This window comes from Artemia franciscana, chromosome 13 (genome assembly GCF_032884065.1).
Source record: "Artemia franciscana chromosome 13, ASM3288406v1, whole genome shotgun sequence".
Lineage (NCBI taxonomy): Eukaryota > Metazoa > Arthropoda > Branchiopoda > Anostraca > Artemiidae > Artemia > Artemia franciscana.
This window is the reverse complement of record NC_088875.1, coordinates 25,606,349-25,623,832: the sequence shown is the minus strand read 5'-3', so window position 1 is coordinate 25,623,832 and position 17,484 is coordinate 25,606,349. Positions and strand designations below refer to the sequence as shown.

At 34.6% G+C, this 17,484-nt stretch overlaps 1 protein-coding gene across 4 annotated transcripts in view; it reads right to left on the bottom strand.

Annotated features, from left to right (window-relative positions):
• The window catches only part of LOC136034715 (protein abrupt-like), a 159,503-nt gene that overhangs the window by 17,616 nt on the left and 124,403 nt on the right, over positions 1-17,484 (bottom strand). For all 4 annotated transcript variants that reach the window (XM_065716072.1, XM_065716073.1, XM_065716071.1 and 1 more), the window contains one exon: positions 8,973-9,032. In XM_065716072.1, the coding sequence (XP_065572144.1) occupies positions 8,973-9,032 (60 nt within the window). The remainder of the gene's footprint in view (positions 1-8,972; positions 9,033-17,484) is intronic.

The window sequence follows — 17,484 nt, the reverse complement described above, 5'->3', positions numbered from 1 at the left end:
ACCATACTTCGAAATTATTCTCTAAATAGTCAATCATATAAAATATGTTTAGATCCTCAACTATGAGAGTTGATAATAGTTGACCTGACTAAACTCATGTAAATCATAGTTCTGATTGTAGTGCTGAGAAGGTCTGCACTTCGGAAGTTGGCTTCTTTATGAGATTGGCAAAATGTTTTGAAATGTTCACTAATTTTTTTACCTATTCCAAACACTGTCAGAGGAACTTAAATAAAAAGCTTTTCAAGTGCTCTAAGACTATCTTTATCGAAAATTCAAATATCAAGAAGGAAATTTCCTAACATCCTAAAAGTGTACTAAATCCAACACGATGGCTCTACTCAATGACAGAGGTCACGAAAACTCAACTAGAGTTTAAAGATAAAACGGTCAATGTAGCTGCAACTGCAGATGGTAAAACGATTGAAGTTTTTCTGCACTTCAACTACTGTCAACTAAAATCCAGAGTCATAACACGTAACTTACGCTTGAATATGGCTCAAACCTCCAAATTATGCATGAGACTCATTAATAGCGTTGTTATTGTGGGTAATTTTGATTTTACCACTTCAGGCACTGAGCAAAATCTCTAGCAGATTTTATATTTTTTTTTATCGACGAATACCAAATTTACATTTGGATATTTTGATTAGCAAATCAGATGAAAAGTATATAAGTAGGCAATATTTTTTTTAGGTACTAATTCTAAATGATATTTTTTTTCCTGTTGTGGGAAGTAGTTGAGTTAGGTAAATGAAACTTACAGAAATGGATCCAAGGCCTAATATACTTTAGGAAGCCTGGGCCGCTCTTCACATTCAAAGGACAATGACTCTCAATGAACTTGGACAAAAGTTGTGTTATAAAAGCAAAACTTTCGAAAATAGACGTACAGCAAAAATGACACCCAAAAAAAGTGTTCTAAACTTAGCACCTTAGCCACATCCTGATTAATAAGATGTATTTAATTAAAAAAAAATCTTAATGTGGCGTAAGATCCTATTCCAACCATTGTATTATTATTTTGAGACATAGAATCAAAAAGATTTTGACTCTGTCTTCTATATAATCTTCTAAGCCTTAGAAATAGGGAAGAGTTTAGACAGGAGCTTGGAGGCATTTTTACGGGTACGATTTTTTCTCTTGATCCATTCCCGAAGGCTTTCATTACCTAAACCAAATACTTTCCAGAGATGCAAAAACCCTTCATCTAGAATTTTATGCTTGTTTATCTTATTCAAACTCCGAACTAGCAAAAAAAAAGTATATCGTCTTGGAACGTAGACCGAATTTCAGGTATTCAGCATCAAGGTACTAGAAAATCAGTCCAAAGAAACCTAGCATTTCAATACTTTATTCTAAACTTTCAATCTAAATACTTTTTAGCAAAAACTAAATAAGAAAAGCAAAAAAGAGAGTAAAAACAAAATAAATTCGATTGAATAATTAAAAAACGAGCGTTTTAAAAATGGAATTTTATTACTTTGTAAAAGCAAAAGGATTTTTCGACTGACTATTTTTTAGAGAAAGGTGTTTTCATTTCTCCATAAGCTTCAAAAACAGGTGCATTTTTATTTTGTCAGTTTGTTTACTGTGGTTGTTTTTTATTTATTTTTTATTTCGTCGGTAAATTCAGTAGCCTTGGAACTCCATAGTTTTTCGCGAATTTTTCATGAACCCAGGAAAAATCATATGTTTTACTCTTTAATCTAGTTTTAAAAGCATTAAAAAGGTTAAGTGAAAAAGATTTCCGTCAATAAATGGCTGGAATATATCCAATATTACTGATTTACTTCATCTAAAAGTTACAACCAGAATTACAACCTTTGCAAAATTACAACCAGATAGGGTTGTCATTCAGCCTAAATTATAAATATCTTGACCTTTTTATCTTTTTAATTCAGTGTTCCCTTATTATTAAACATCAGGAATCATAAAAAGATCATTATTTATTTGGAAATCGAGAGGGCAATAGTTATTTTAGGCACTATCAGTACCTTTGTAGAGCAATAAACAACTTTTATACCTTCTAAAAAAAAGAGAAAAAAAAACATGAGAGTATGTAAGGAACTGTGTAAGACCGAGTAAAATAGAATGCAAACGAACAGAAATCAGCAGTCGAAAGAAAAGACTTGTAAAATATTGATTTAAGATAATTTGACGATTAGTTAAATACATGGTTGCATATATGGTGGGACTTGAGGAATCAAGCCCCCTGCTCTCTAATGACTACTTCTGAGTAGCTTGTTGTAATTAAAAACAAAAAAACATAAGGGTTCGCTAATTTTAAAGGCTTTTTTTTCTCAAAATGCTCAAAAGTGAAAATATGCCTGAATCAAAATTTATCAGTTCTATAACAATTAACACCGCCGCATTTAAACAATAAAAAGAGTAGATATGATTATATTCCAACGTTACATACAAGTAAGTGCGACTACAAAGTACTATATTCAAAAATGTTCCAAACCAATCATTGAATTGAAAATTTACTAATTTTTGTCTTAACAAAATTCTTTCAAGGTTTTTTTTTTTTGGGGGGGGGGGAGGATGGTTCATCGTCTTCGCTTTTTATTCTATGTCCTTTTGTTCTCTTTGATATTTTTAATTATCTTTTTAACCAAAAAGATATAGATACATGGTGCGACCAACAATCAATGAGACTATGTCAATAAATAGGAATTTATTGGCCTAGGTTTGAACAAAACCTTAAAATTAATCAGAATTCGGGTTGATCCACCGCTGGCAACCATATTTCCATGATCTTTAGACTCCCTGGAAGTCAGCTTGCGAAATGCCTTTTAAAGAATTGATTGCCGCTTTCTGGATGTCGATAAGGTTATTGAAATGGCGACCTTTCAGTGTGTTTTTTTAATTTGGGGGGCGGGAAAAGGTACGTTGCACTTAAATATCAACTACAAAGAGGCTTTGGCAAAGTTTCAACCCGACCTGGACCAGGTTTGATGTCACATGGAAGGCAATGCTGCTTGAACCATTGCCATGGCTGGGCTTTTGCCTATTGGCAATCTCTCGTCATCTTCTCATCACTTTTCTTTGCAGTCATACAAGGATATCTTCGCAGAAAGTGGAGTAAACAGTCTATACCTGAGGCTTAAACTCGCTGTGTATCAGCACACGGTTGTCAAAAAAGACAATGAACATCATCTTTACCTTAGACTCGCCATTTTCGCCTTCTAAGACCGCGAAGACTCCCTTTTGTGCAACTCAGAACTTTAACATTTGGTCTCAGGGTCATATTGAAAGACCCATGCCTCGTCACCAGTTGTTACAGCGTCTAAAAGCCTACTTTAGCTTTCACAACCTTCACCATCTCACAGCAGAGGTCAACTCCTTTTTGTTTATGTTCATTACTCAGCACTTTTAACATCAATTTTGCAAAGAATTTCTCACATGCTGACATCCTCGATTGCAACATTTTGTTGTTGATGACAAGCAGACGTAATAATCTTCCGCTATTAATTGCACAGTGAATTGAAGGTTTGAATCCTTTAACTTTTGGCATATTTTTCTCAAAGATCTCGTCAAAGGGTGTCCGGATCAATTCTGTGTCCTCAGCTGTCTCAGACGGCAACAAAAAGCCTGGGCTTTCGATATGGCATTTCCTCTCTAGGTCTGCTCAATCAAGGTAAGAATCTCTAAAGCAGTTTTGTCCGAGTGAATACAGAATTTGATGGCGTATTTCAGCTTTATCATCCGCTCCATTTTTTGATGTTTATTTCGTGACCAAAGTGGAAAACAGGCACAACTGGCACAACGATAAACACTCACAGTTTCACTGCTCACTTGTTCCGAAGTGACTGCCGTGTGGTCCGATGTTCAAGCAAGAGATCCTGCCATCAAAACCATTCATTGAGAGCGCTCTGTTGCAGATTGAAGGCCACACGCAGTGGACAGTCTCATTATTTTTGGAGGTACGTTGTACATCTAGGAGGTAAGTATTATTGTATTACAGACGAATCAGACGGCGTTCATAAAATCGTAAAGTTGTTCGCAAAGTTCGTAAAGTTACTTCGTTAACCTTCCGTAAACCTTTACGTGAGCAAACATTAAAGTTAAACTTTAGTTAACTTTTTTTGTAAAGTTCATAAGTTGACCAATAGGGAAAGAGTTCCAGAGCAAAACTTCTAAACAGATTTGGAAATGTGGAATCAGGAAACTGAAGATATGCTGATTTCAATTGTAGTAGACATCAGTAGTTTGGAATTTAGTTTTAATATTTTGCACTAAATATCTAGGGTGCTATGGGACAGAATTCTTGCCAGGATTTTTGGCACCACTGTCAACTTCACAAGAAAATAGGAAAAACCAGGGAATCTTGATATGCTTGGTCCTGAAAACAGAATATGTAACAAGCCCTTATGTCTCATTAAACTATACTCACACCACTAGCTCCTTATTTCTTCACGATTTTTTCTCCGAAATATGAAATGCTTCAGAAACTTGAATAGTTTGCTGCGCAAAACGCATGTAAAATACAAGGCTCATATGAGCGGTGAAAACTTTACGGAAAGACACTTTGCGAACGACTTTACGAACTTTAGGAACGCCGTCTGAGCCGTCCATCAATCTATGTCATCGACAATAATACTGATCGAGTAAGAGCAGCTTAAAACCTTGTGTCTGGCCGATCTTTCCAGATATTTGCCAAGTGTGCTCCAAATTATTTTACACTTGCCTTCACTGCTTTTTTCTTACTATCTTAAGACTCGGAATTCATGGAAATTAACGTAATTTGCTTTGTTTAGTGAAATTTTTGAATCAAACTCTTCTAATCTTTCCATTAGTGAGCTGACAGAAAAATGTTAAACTTTTTCCAATTCAGATACAAAGGAAGCTGGGAAAGAAACAAGAAAATAGACTTAAAATAGTCTAATTAAAGGGCTTAAAGTGGATCCTTAATTATTAATGCAGCGTTCTAATGGCTTAATTTCCTTCAACATCTGCTCGATGCGATTCTAAAATGAAAAATACTTTTCTAATCTTTTTTCATTCATATCCGTCGCTACTCGAAATTTCCCCCTTTTTTCTATCAGTTTTCACAACGTTTGAAAGTTAACTTATTTTCCATAGTTTTTAGTCCTACAAAAAAGAAAAACTTTCCTATCTCACTTATCCGTTAAGTTACTAATTAAAAACTCAGGCCTCGAATGTCAGGAATTTTTGATTTGATATGTTAAATAAGCTGATCTCTGCACAATAGGATTTCCCGAGCTCTCCCCTAAACATTCGCCATCATTGAATAATGCGATTTTTATCAATTGTCTCATTGTTCAAATCATCGATTTTTTTTCTTTTCTAACTATTGCTTAGCCTTGCTTTTTTGAGATCAATACAGACTTTTCCTAAGAAACGGTAAATCGTGCATACAGGGATTATTAAGTATGCCGCGTCTAATAGTGGAAATAGAATTGGGGTAATCGACAGGATATGAGATTATCGATAAAAGGGAATTAATGCTGAGACTGCAAGCTCACTTTAATAAATTTATCAGAAAAGCATTGGTAATTAGGACTGAAAATGTACGCTTTCGAATGTTTAAGGAAATAAAAAGTAATAAGATTAGAGAGTCAAATCAAAATATGAAAAAAAAAAATTTAAAAAGTGGAATTAACATAGGCATAAAAATCTTTACAAATAAAATATAAAGAAAGGATTGGGATATACAAACAAAATACGAATAGAAAAATACTAGTAATTTGGATATAAAATAATTTGGATATAAAATAGCCTGTAATGTCTGAGGAATAAAATTAAAAGGGAGAAAAAAAAAAGAAGTGGATAAAATCATAAGTGAAAAGAAGACTACAAATAAAAAGCAAGGAACGGATGAGCCAGAATGAATGTAGGAGTCGGATATCATTGACAATTGGAAGAAAATCTAAATGAGCTTTTGAATGCTAAAATAAAGCCAATAAAATAATTAAAGGAATCGACGGTTACTTATGAAATTAAAAATAAAAACATTAGGGAAAAAGATGAATTAAATTTGAGGAATAAATGAAAATACAAATGAACCAAGAAGAGATAAGAATAAAAGAGACGCTCCGAACTAATAAAGGTAATGCTGGATAACGGGAAGATCAATCAAGGGGATAGCTTCACTTATCTGGGTAGTATTATTACCATAGATGGTGAATGCAGAGTTAAAAGTAGAATAGCCAAGCCCAAGGTTCTTCTTTATAGTTGGAAAAAGTTCGGAAGAATAGTAAGATCAGTCTGCAAACCAAGATTAGAATATTGAGGCTACAGTGATTACAGCGGTCAAGTATAGTTCCGGAATGTGGACGCTTCGGAAGAAGGAGGAGGATTAACTAGATGTTTAACGAACCAATTGCCACGGTTTAAGTACCCGTCTGACTGACGATATTTCAAACAGTAAACTGTATGTAAATGCGGTTCTATTCCGCTTTGTAGGGCTATAAATGGAGAAAGGCTGAGATGGTTGGGACATGTTTTGCCGATGAAGGATGGCAGATTGCCAAAGATCGTCCTTTTCCGCAACCCATCTAAGGCCAAAAGAGAACCAGGTTGTCCCGGAATGAGGTGGGAAGAGGTCCTAAGAAAGGATTTGAAGCAAATTGAAACTTCTTAGGAGGGAGTAAAGAGGGAAGCTTTCAATAGATTGGGAGCGTGCGCAACTGTATTGGCCTCAGGCGGCTTGGTACTGCAGTGGGTTGTTAATATTATTAGTGGTGGCAATTAAACAAAAAAAAAATTGAAATAAAGCACCATTAAAAAAAAATATTCTCCAAAAAACGAAGTATTGCAACCCGCTGATAATTTGTCTCATGATGCAGAATACCCTCGCAGAGTCTGCACTAAGCTGCCACTCACTTGGTGCCTTCAAAAAGAACGTTAGAGAATTTTGAGCTAATAATTGAGCTTTTTGTCTCTGTATTGGGTTTGGATATTTATTTGAGTTGGTAAAGTCATGCACTACCCCTGCCTAGCTTATGATTTTGAGAATTTTTGAGGCGGACGACTAGATTTTGTTTTTATTTTGTCCATATATTTTGCTGGTATTTTTTCTCCCCCTGTTCTTTCCTGGCCATGTAGCCTTAAGGGGAAGACTATGCTGGAAATATTTTTCTTTTATGTAAATTTACTGTTAAATATAAGAACTCAGAACTCAGAGAAATAGAAATGATTATTTTGTTCTTTGATTAGTTTTTTTTATAGAAATAACGAACGTTTAAATGATAACGACTGTGCTTTCTGATGTTTGAAAAAAGGCAATAAAATAATATAATTAAATCAATAGAAGAATTAATAAAATAATAATTTAATAAACAAGAAGAAAATAATGATTGGCACAATCCTAGATTGGGAAACCTATTTTTCAAATGTATAAGGAAATGAAACTAATTTGATAACATTTTAGGATTAAATGAATTGGAGAATAAATACAAAATTAATAAAGTGAAAATGGACAATGACTGTTTTCAGCAAACAGTGGCGTGAGCAAGGATTTTTTTTAGCTCCAAGATAGCAAAATACTTTGATATAAAAAGCCCCAATTCCATAGTTCAAATAAGAAAAGGAGACTTAACGTATTGGAAAAATCGTTTAACTCTAAATAAGTTGAAAAGCAGCCAAAATAGGCCTACAGGGAAAATGATTAAACCAAAAGACTCGGCAAACTTCGTTTAAATTGGTGGAGCGTGAATTTTAGTGTTACAAAGCATAAAACACATTGTATTTTGAATGACCGCAAATGTGATGGTATCGTCTACTTCCATTTTAAATAAATCAGCTTTCACCCAGTGAATAAATCTTCAATCAAACAGTTCGTGGTAAAGAACTGTAAGTAAGAAGCAACCCAGCTCAATAGTAACTGAAACTCTAAAAAACGGAATTTTGATACCAATAGACATATCGAAAGAATTGGCTTATTATGCTGATTTAGAATATATAAGTTACATTAAGTTTACCAATAGACATATCGAAAGAATTGGCTTATTATGCTGATTTAGAATATATAAGTTTCATTAAATTTACTATTACCCATCAAATGTGACAACCCTGAGAAAATTTGAAATATTTTCGAAAAAGAGGGAAACGCTCCCTAAGAGTCATAGAACCTTAATGAAAATCACACCATCAAATTCAGCGCATCAAAAAACCCTACTACAGAGGTTTGAAGCTCTTATCTGCTAAATGTGGTAACCAAAAGTCTTTTTAAACCGAAAATAGAAGTTCTAGTGCACTTTTTAAGTGACCAAAAAATTGGAGGGCAACTAGGCCCTCTCCTACGCTCGTTTTTCCCAAAGTCACCCGATCAAAATTTTGAGTTAGCCATTTTGTTCCGCATAGTCGACAAATCTAAATAACTATGTCTTTGAGGATGACTTAATTCCCCACAGTCCCCGGGGAAGAGCTGCAAGTTATGAACTTTGCCCATTGTTTGCACACAGTATTGGTTATTGAGAAGCACACAGACGTTTTCGGGATTTTTTGTTCTGGGGGGTCTGGGGCAGGGGGTTACATTGGAGGATCTTTCCATGGAGGACATTTTCATGGGGATATAGAATTTTCCATGAAGGGGGGGGGGGGCAGGATTTCCCAGTATTATTTAAAAAACCATCAGAAATTTAATTATAAAAACAAGCTTTTCAACAGAAAGTAAGGAGCAACATTAAGACTTAAAACAAACAGAAATTATTACGTATATAAGGGGTTTCGCCCCCTCTTCAATACCTCGCTCTTTACGCTAAAGTATTTTTAATACTTTCAAAAAGCTATTTATTCTAACTAAAGGGCCTTTGTGATTCAGGAATCATTCTTAAAGAGTTGGAACAAAATTCGAACTTTAGCGTAAAGAGTGCGATATTCACTAGGGGGCGAATCCCCTCATATACGTAATAATTTCTGTTCGTTTTAAAATTTAAACGTTGCTCCTTACTTTCAGTTGAAAAAACTTGTTTTTGTTATTTAATCTATTTAAGCATTCTTACCTGCTGATAGGTCAGCTGCGCCTTGCAGAGGAGAAGGACCGGGGAATAAACCATGTAAACCTAAAATAATTATTTGATTAATATACAAAAACATATTAAAACTTAGCACGTTTGATAGTTTCTATAAACTGCACTCTGAAGGTGAGAAAAGAAGGCTACACTTAGCAAAGAAAAGAGAAAAACAGTATGACATGAAAATTGCAGTGAATTTAAACCTAAATTTTTTTCTTTTCAAAAAATTTGAGTGAAAAACCTTTTTTTAAGCGTAAGACATCCTATCCCTTGGAAAGATTGTCAGTGGCTGGGTCCAAGTCAGCACATGGCCGATAAGATACTATTATTAGTTATTAAGTTAGAAACTTTTGCTAACTAAATAAACTGGTTTGAAAAAGGTTAGTGGGACTGGACCCAGTGGATTTCATTAGCTACACTTCTGAAAACTCATCACTTTTATGTTTTCATACAGGAGTAAATAAAAGCTTCGCCTATTACTGCTAATTTCCCTGACTTTGATGAATAAACACATTGATATTTTCACAAAACGGCTCACCTAACAAAATATCTGAAACGCATTATTTGTTTTTTTTTGTTTAAATATACGAAATCATTATTAAAATGCAGGTAGTGCAGGTAGGTAGTTTCAATAATATATGCCCGATTTGCGAGTAGGCTTATTAGACATAGTTATTGCTCTTTAGTGGATATTGTACATTACCATCAACTTCAATGAATCGAATATAAAAAAGCATTTAAAAAAAAATATATCACGTTTCGCAACAAATTCACTTGAATTAAATCTACATTATAACTCTGTTTCAAACGTCGTGTAATATCATTATAAAATCTATACCAGGTTTGTAAATCTATGATTCTAAACATAAGATTTTCCACAAACTAAGCAAAACATTTTTTGCTTACATATTTAAAAATACTATAAAAAAGAAATCTATCCTGTCCGAAATATATCAGGTTTTCTATAAAATGTACGAAAGTTCCATTAAAATACAGGCAGTACCACCTTAAATCGAATTTCTGGATAATTAATATAAAAAGTGTTACTGTTTGGGAGCCTTAAATATGAAAATTCTACTTGTAAAACTCAAATTCCTATTTTCCAACTTGAACAGGGCGACATCTATTTAAAGAAGAAATAATGGCATTTAAATGTTGACGATACCCGTAAATACAGCGCTATTCCTCCATGCAAATATAGCATCATTCAGGACAATAACTCTGTTTCTTTTTGTGTGACCTTTCTGCATCTTTTCAACTGCAAAAAGAGCTGAAAGCAAGTCAATCGGCTTTACAATTTCAACAAAATAATTTTTTTTTTGTCAAAAATAGCCTGATGAGTAATCAGAACTCTGTAATTTCATCAAGTAAACAAAAGAAGAGCGCAATAAATTCAGAAGCTTTTTTTTTCAAACTTTTATGAAACCAAATAAGTAAACTTTATTTAATTGATAAACTAACCAAAATCCTAAAAGCATAACGAGAGGTAGCTAATTTTTGGGGACAAGAAATACCAAACTTTCGGATTTCCAGATAATGTTCTTCAGAGGCTTAGAGAACAGGGACTCTTGTTCAAAAACTCTCTTAAAATAGTTCCAATTGCATGGGATGAGGAGAGTTAGCCTTTCTAATACTCCTTTGCAGTCTGGCTTGTCCCTCATTAAAAAGTTAGAAAACTTATTAAATTCTGCCTTCCTTATGCATGAACAATGAGAAAAGTACTGAATCTCTTTTTTTTTTAGATTGAGCACCAGTCTTAACTTTTTCCTATGCCTCATTTGAGTCTCGTTTCCGAAACTTTCTTTCGATTCTTGGAAAGACTTTCTTAAAGACTTCGGGACGGAAGGCTTCCTTCAGTCAGACAATAAGAGCCAGTTGAGGCGAATTGCTCAAGGGTACTTATTAAACTTTTAATCTTAAAAGAGGAAATAATTCCTTTAAAAAAGATGCCCTAATAGGATTAAAAAAGATGCGAGGATTTGGATTTTGTTAATGAGAAACCTACGAAGTCGACAGGAAATTTTCTATGCATAAGAGTTAATTTTTCTTAGATAATGAAGTTACAGTGCATCAAAAATAATTATGACCCTCGTTTCCCAAAGAACGCCAAAAGATAGCAATAGAATATTCTAGGCAATTCCAATTAGAAAATTTTAATAAAGTCATTCAGAACGAAAGAAATGATGATGGAAAACTCTTGGCTTTCTTCTCACTGCCTTCCGAGAAAAACTCATTTACATTTTAATTTTGAGTAAGTATGGCCGGGAAAGAGAGGCATTTTAATTACTATTTCCACAGTAAATTTTCCTTTAATAAACGTAAAAATTCCTTTTCTGGAACAAATAACCAACCATGTCTGAAGCTTTAAGGCAGTTTTGACTCCACTGTCATCTCTATATACAATAAAATATTGTGACAGAATTATATTCCAGAACCAGGCATTTCGAAATTTGGCAGAGGACATCTCGACACACTAAACGCTGCTATCCTTGTTAGACGAAGAATATATCGTTTTTAAAATACAATTGTAAAATAATATAATTCCCAAATTCACTTACAAACTTGTAAATAGCTCACATAATTATTTGCATAATTTGAAGGCCTCAAATCGCTGATCCTTATGCAAAAGTAAAATTTTTTATAATCTAATATCTCGAGAGCAGGGGTGTATTTATGTGTATTTGACTTTACACACTAAATAAAAATATTTTTATATTTAGCTTTTTAGTGAGAAAAGTTCACTCTTTTCACAGGCTTCTGATATTTAGAAATAATTTGTCAAAACCCGTTTGGAAATCCCGTGTAAATTCCCATTTTATTAATAAGAGTACTTACCCCTACCACCTGTATTACACGCTTATTCCAAGTATATTCCTCCAAATGAAGAAAAGTCAGGAAGGCACGGATTCAGAGTAAACTTTACTTTTTCAAGAAATGAAAGGGGGTTCAAATTTTTGAATATAACTAGCCATGTTTCGCCAAAAATACTACTCTGTATGTTTTTGATGCTTTTATTCATAAAAAAAAGCATAATAAAAGATAACGGTTGTCATAGCCAGGATGCTCTCCTATAAAAACGTCAGTCTAAATACAATGATAATGATAATATATTTTATTATGGCACTTGGTATTTACCAAGTGACAAATAGCGATCGCAGTTTCTGTCCGTCGGTCTCTATGTCTATCTGTCGGTCCCGGTTTTGCTCGTTCGGGCACTTTCAGATAAGCTTGGACGATGAAAGTTGGCTGGCGTATCACGGACCAGACCAGATTAAATTAGAAATAGTCTTTTCCCTGATAAGACCTATCTCGGGGGTGGGGGAGCAAGCGAACGAGATAGTTGAGAAGAATTTTATTTGCCGATAAAACACATGATTGTTCTTCTTAAGCCTGGCTTGCTGGTCTGGGGGTAAGATTCTCATTATTTAGGGTTGAGGGATAAATGCCCCTCTCCTCGGAAAGCGAGGTTTTAAAGAAGAAATTTGAAGGGAGATTAGAATCTGTGAAGGAATTTTATATAAAAAAGCCCAACAAACGAGAAATGGAGGCACAAAGTATAAGAGAAACGACGTAATAACTGGTGTCATAGCCAGGCTGCTCTCCTATGGAAACGTCAGTCTGTATACAATGAACATGATAATGTATTTTATTATGGCACTTGGTATTTACCAAGTGACATATAGCGATCGCAGTTTCTGTCCGTCGGTTTGTATATCTGTCTGTCAGTCCCGGTTTTGCTAGTTTGGGCACTTTCAGATAAGCTAGAACGATGAGAGTTGGCAGGCGTATCAGGGACCAGACCAGATTAAATTAGAAATAGTCTCTTCCCCGATTCGACCATCTGGGGGGGGGGAGAGCGAACGAGATAGTTGAGAAGAATTTTATTTGCCGATAAAACAAATGATTGTTCTTCTTAAGTGTGGCTTGCTGATCTGGGGTTAAGATTCTCGCTATTTAGGGTTGAGGGGTAAATGCCCCTCTCCTGGGAAAGCGAGATTTTTAGGAAGAATTTTGAAGGGAGAGTAGAATCTGTGAAGAAATTTTATATAAAAAAGCTCAACAAACGAGAAATGGAGGCGCAAAGTATTTCACGTAATTTCAAATAGATTGAGAAACAACCAAAATCATGCGTAAAGGATTGAACCACTCGATTAGGCGTATTCCGTTCAAATTCGTTACACTTGAGTTCTATGGTGTAACTTACACCAGATGTAATGACATTTTATGGGTAACTTTGAACTTAGTCAATTTTACCTTCTTGAATCATCGTATAAGCATAAAAGCTTTATGTTCACATATTGTTAGCAAATTTCTATTTGGGATGATCGCTCTTTACTTACAGTTCTTTACAACGAACTGTTTGACGGTGCCAAACCTACTGGAAAGATTTAAACAGGGAAAGATGTTGAAATCAATAAAGCTTTTAGTAACCCAGTATAATCTCTCTTAATTCCCAATTGTTAGATTGTTCTTTTCTTTTATCAACTCTGCGTATTTTTAACTTCTTTTTTTCTTATTTCACAGAAAAACAACTCCTTCCTTTCGGTACTCAAAAACAAAAATTATAGAACCTAAAATTGGAAGAACATGTCTATTCATATTCCTTGGCTTTTAATACACACTACTGTTATTAAAAATGCGCGCAATCGTTAAGGCACCTGACGCAATGTACTGTGAAACACTCCTCCTCCAACTCAGCTCTGGTCTCAATATTCTTAAGGACTCGTTTATTCTACACTTAAATTCTACTTACTGAATGATATTTTGTTGGCATATTTTTTATCCAACAAAGCGAAATCTTTATTGTCTGAAGGACATGCAAGAAAAGATATATAATGAAAAATAAAAAAATTCAAGATGGAGATGCTAATGTAAGTTAAAGTATGCATCCTCTAGATTACTAACTGCCTTCTATACAAACAACATAATATAAAATAAATTTATTTTTTTCCATTTCAAGCTTCTACAGTGATTTAAGTTCATTCCAGGTCTTGTGACTTTGTTACCACGGATTTCCCAAATATTTTCCATTTTGGCACCCCTCCATCTTGCTAACCAACAATTCGTAACAATGTTGGCAATCCAAGTAATGAAACTTCTAAAAACTCTAACTGGTTGCCAGGCGAAAAGCTTGACGCTTCTAAGACCTTTTTATTTCTTAACATTGTCGCATTTTTTATGAGCTCCCCGGATTTTTTTGGCAAAATATTTTGCAAAAGCGACAGGATATATTCTTATCTTCTTATTTTGCTGTGACTTTGTTTTTCGGAAACAAATTTTCTCGTAGATTGCCATTTATAAATCCTTTTAGACGTGATTCGTTTTACAGAAGTTTCAAATTTTAGGGAAGAATGACGTAGTTGTTGATTATGTTAAAATGTCAGTTGAGATTTTCAAATATCAGCCGTCAAATAAGAATAGAATTTTGCAAATCAAAAACGAAGGGGGGGAGGGATAGGGGAAGGAAAGGACATTAAGTCCCACTTCGTTGGTATTTCAAAAGTTCATCCCTTTCTCAATTTGCTTCTGGAAAAGTTTTCTTTCTTGACATTAACATAAAACGAGTTTTCATAAAAGACATTTTTCAAAGAAAGTAAAGAGATACAATGAACTAAAGATGAGCAGAAATAAAGTCAAATAATTTATGCAAGCGTATAACGGCCATAAAATACTATCAATAAATAAATGAAACACAGAAACAACAGAAATTACAATAAATAACCGAACCAATCTCAAAACGAACAAAAACTAAGAGGAGTAGGCTTGACCCCATCCCGTATCTTTTAAAGACCGAAACATAAATTGCACTTTACTGAAAACAATCCTTGTTTTTAGCTAGGTGTCTTATTTCTCATGACATAAAAAAAAGAAGTCACGATCATAACCAAAATTACTGAAAAAAAAGTGAAAATGGATTGACAGTTTAATATATATACTAATATTCCCTCTTGAAAGTATAATTTTGGATTCGTTAAGGTTAATAAAAGAAAACATTTAAATGTATTTTGTTTTCAGTAAAATACGAATTACTTTCTCGTCTTTAGAAGAATCAGGAGGTACCAGGCCTAGTCCTCTTAGTTTTTGCTTGTTTTGAGTTTGACTCGGTTGTTTATAGTATTTTCTGTTCGTTTTGGGTTTCATTTAAGTACTGAAGGAAATTTATGGTAGTTTTACGTTTGAAAAACTTACAGTAAGGGTATTAAGGCAAAAATTCTTGGGAAAAGCTGGAGGGGGATGTTGAACTAAATCAAAACACACTATCCGTATGCAGGTTGTCAGCTCAGGAACTCATGACAACCTGAGGTATCAGCAATGCCTCGGGACCAGCTTAGAGTATTAAGTTGGCACTTTCAGTGCATATTCAGGGTGGTGTTGAACTAACCAATATACTTAAAGAATAGAGCATGCTTAAGGGGATGTTGAACTAACAAAAGAGCAACAAAATTTGCAAAATAGTAGTAGTAGTAGTAGTACCAAACACACAATTTCTTTTTGTTAGCACAACATCCCTCTCTACATGCCCTTAGCATTTCAACTTAACTCCTTATGGCTTTGGGTTAGTTAAAATCTCCTTCCACATGCACTGAAAGTGCCAACCCCCTCTTTTGACAGCCTGCATGCACATAGTGTATTTTGATTTAGTTCATCATCCCCATATATACCCACTGAGAGTTTTACCCTTAATACCCTTAGCCTCAGTAGTAGTAGTAGGCTAGTAGTCGTCGTAGCAGTAGTATTAGCAACAGTTATGGTAATAACCAAATCCACATAGTGCATTTTGGTTAGTACAGGTATTCCCCTTAAAATGCCCTGAAAGCCTCAACTTAACAACCTAAGCCGTTCCTGAGGTTTCACTGATAACCCCATTTGAGAGCCTGCATGCACACAGTGCGTTTTTATTTGTTCAACATCCCCCAAAGCATTGATTAAGACGATCTAAAAACGTGCCGTTCCCGTTTATAATCTACTTTGCTCGGTATATACTGACACCCAATCTGTGTTGTTTCTTTTAAAATTAAATTTAAAAAAAACAAGTCTTTTTAACCGAAAGTAAGGAGCGATATCAAAACTTAAAACGAACAGAAATTACTCCGTATATGAACGGGGCTGTTCCCTCCTCAACACCCCGCTCTTTACGCTAAAGTTTGACTCTTTCTCTCAACTCTACTTTTTAAAACAGTAAAAAACTTTAGCATAAAGAGCGGGACGTTGAGGAGGGAACAGCCCCTTTCATATACGGAGTAATTTCTGTTCCTTTTAAGTTTTAATATCGCTCCTTACTTTCAGTTAAGAAAACTTGTTTTTTTAATGTAATTTCTGAACGTTTTTAAATTAATGCATGTTTTGATTTTGGCTCTCCACACATGAATAATTAAAATTTGAATATTAATTTATTTTTATGGCTAAACGGCTTTCTCACAGTTTTGATCGGACAATTTTGACAAAAAAGGAGGGGGGGGCTACGCCTAGGTACCCTCCAATTTTTTGGTTATTTAAAAAGGTTTTTATTAGTAAAAATATACGTAACTTACAAATTACCTTACGTAACGATCTTCTATATTTGTATGTTTTTATTACGTATATGAGGGTTTCACACCTTCTTCATTACCTCGCTCTTTACACTAAAGCGTAAATTTTGTCCCAATCCCTTAAGAATGACCCCTGAATCCCAAAGGCCTTAGAGTAAACAGTTGAAATTAATAAAATTACTTTAGCGTAAAGAGCGAGGTATTAGGAGGAGGTGAACCTCTCATATGCGTAATCATTTCTGTTCGTTTTATTTTTAATGCTACTCCTTACTTTCAGTTGAAAAAATTTTTCCATATTTATTTTCTTATTGTTCTTAAAAAAACTGCTAAGAAATCTTGCGCCCTTTTAATGGAGATTTTCTTCCCCCATGACAAATTCCTCCATGGAAAGTCCCCCCACCCCACACAACCCCATCCCATCACCAACAAAATCCCCCTGAAAGCGTCTGTACACTTCCCAATAACCATTACTATGTGTAATCACTGGTCGAAATTTGTAACATGCAGGCCCTTCCACGGGGACTGTGGGGGAGTATGTCGTCCCCAAAGAAATAGTTATTAGGTTTTTCGACTATTTTGAATAAAATGGCTATCTCAGAATTTTGATCCGGTGGCTTTGGAAAAAAATGAGCGTGGGAGGGGGCATAGGTGCCCTCCAATTTTTTCGATCACTTAAAAAGGGCATTAGAACTTTTAATTTCCGTTAGAATGAGCCCTCACACGACATTCTAAGACTACTGGGTCGATACGATCATTCCTGGAAAAAAAAAACCATAAACACGCATCCGTGACCTGTCTTGTGGCAAAAAATGCAAAATTCCACATTTTTGTAGATTCTGCTGTAAGGTTCTTTGATACGCTGAATCTGATGGTGTGATTAAGATTCATTAAGATTCTATGACTTTTAAGGGGTGTTTCCCCCTATTTTCTAAAATAAGGTAAATTTTCTCAGGCTCTTAACTTTTGATGGG